Genomic DNA, 1,796 nt, shown 5'->3' with positions numbered 1-1,796 from the left:
TACTCGAACTCGGCTTCATACATTTCTTGTGCATACATATTTACCTCTTGAATGAGGTCAGCGCGGATCACGAGCGTTATGACATTTTCAAAATTAATTCAGCCTAAAACACAGCACTTTATTCAACGAAACCACCAAGTTTAATACCACAACGAAAGGATGGATAGATCAAATAGATTCAATAATTTAAACTTTCGATCACATGTATTTATTTATTTGCCAAAAAATAATTTGTATTGCAATCATTCATTTACGTGTTGAGGACACCTTTAGTGACATTTGGTTAGAAAGCAGAGAGTATCTCAACGAAAGTAAATGCGACTCATATAAGATGAATTTCATTGAAAGATATATAGATATTTCCAATAAAATGTTAATAAATTAGCTGCTACATGTAGTAGAAATGCAATGTAGAGCGGGTGATCGAAGGACAATCGTGTAGTACAGTTTGGGTCAATCAGAAGTGCCTTCACCATCAGTGATCTCAGAAGGGCTGTATTCAGGTTGTTTCAAAATCATTCTAGAAATGCGCAAAAACTTTTTGAATGCATCTGAAATGTGGAAGAGAAACGTAGAATTATTCATGGCATACGTAAATGCATTCTTGATATTTGACATGACATATTTCAGATACATTGGTTTACCTTGATGGTTGTCACCAAAGGCGCTGACGACACCTATAAAACATCCACCATCATCACCAGGATAAACTACATTTTCATTTGGTGATTTTATGATAACAACATCGGGAATCGACTTCGCGTATTCAAAGTCGATAAGATCTTTAGCTAAGTCAGATTTAAACGTTACCACTTGTCCACCGAGACCACACTTCCCGTTCGGCCGCGGGTGTTTCGGAATTATCCCTCGGTTCATTTCCATCAGAGCGACCCCTACGTTACCATCGTGAAGACACGCTCTGTAAAGTGGCGCTACGACCGTCGACAAGCGATGGTTTATTTCGATTATTTTGATCGAATTATCGGCCATGATAAACATTTCAACGTGGACGAATTGGTTGTCGAATCCTAGTTCAATCATACGCCCGACAATATCATCAAATTCATGCCATATTTCATTTTGAAGAGCGCGTGAGAATGGAGGGGGGTATGTACAGCCTAGAACAGCACTAGGTCTGCTGGGCCAAAACAACGTATCCGTTATTGACCAATGAATGATATTTCTATTTGCAACGCACCCTTCAACTGAAGCTATTGCTTTTGAATCGATGTATTCTTCCAATATAGCCCCATCTTCACCAGGTCTAATTTCACCCACTCCAATAAAATCGTTCCTCCGGTACCGTGTTTTCGACTCTTCTATGATTTGTAAACACGGTTTGATATCATTTTCATTCTTGATTTTCGCTACACCTATTGAATCGTGCAAACAAATTGGCTTAATGAACGCCGGTAAACCGACCAGTTTGACGGCATCTGATATATCTTGCGGACTAGCATTCACGTCTAAGTGGGTATACCTCACGCCTCCACCATCTTTCATTAGGAATTTGCGTGCGTGTATCTTGTTAAACGCCGCCATTACCGAATCCAACGACGGACCGGGAATCTTTGGTAAAACGGAATGGATTTTAGCGTGTACTACCGCTGTACTGTCGGTTAATGATATGACGAAGTCGAAGTTTTCTCGTTTTATTTGCTCTATACATCGAAGCGTAAATTCTAGCAGACTCTCCTCGGTTTTCAGCAGGATATTGACAAACTTAACATTTTCCGTCTTCATTTCTTGTGGAATATTTCCGAGCATATCTTCAGCATACGCCTCTTCCTCTCGTC

At 39.9% G+C, this 1,796-nt stretch overlaps 1 protein-coding gene across 1 annotated transcript; it reads right to left on the bottom strand.

Annotated features, from left to right (window-relative positions):
- Nucleotides 1-242: 242 nt before the first annotated feature.
- LOC141907234 (uncharacterized) lies at nucleotides 243-1,542 on the bottom strand. The gene is made up of 2 exons (XM_074796817.1): nucleotides 645-1,542; nucleotides 243-551 (listed from the first exon to the last, which is right to left on the bottom strand). The coding sequence occupies exons 1-2, from the start codon at nucleotides 1,540-1,542 to the stop codon at nucleotides 454-456; spliced, it is 996 nt and encodes a 331-aa protein (XP_074652918.1). The 3' UTR covers nucleotides 243-453.
- Between the last annotated feature and the right edge of the window lie 254 nt (nucleotides 1,543-1,796).

Source organism: Tubulanus polymorphus, chromosome 6 (assembly GCF_964204645.1).
Source record: "Tubulanus polymorphus chromosome 6, tnTubPoly1.2, whole genome shotgun sequence".
NCBI classification, from domain to species: Eukaryota; Metazoa; Nemertea; class Palaeonemertea; order Tubulaniformes; family Tubulanidae; genus Tubulanus; species Tubulanus polymorphus.
The sequence above is the reverse complement of the archived record's forward strand: the minus strand, read 5'-3'. Positions and strand labels throughout refer to the sequence as shown.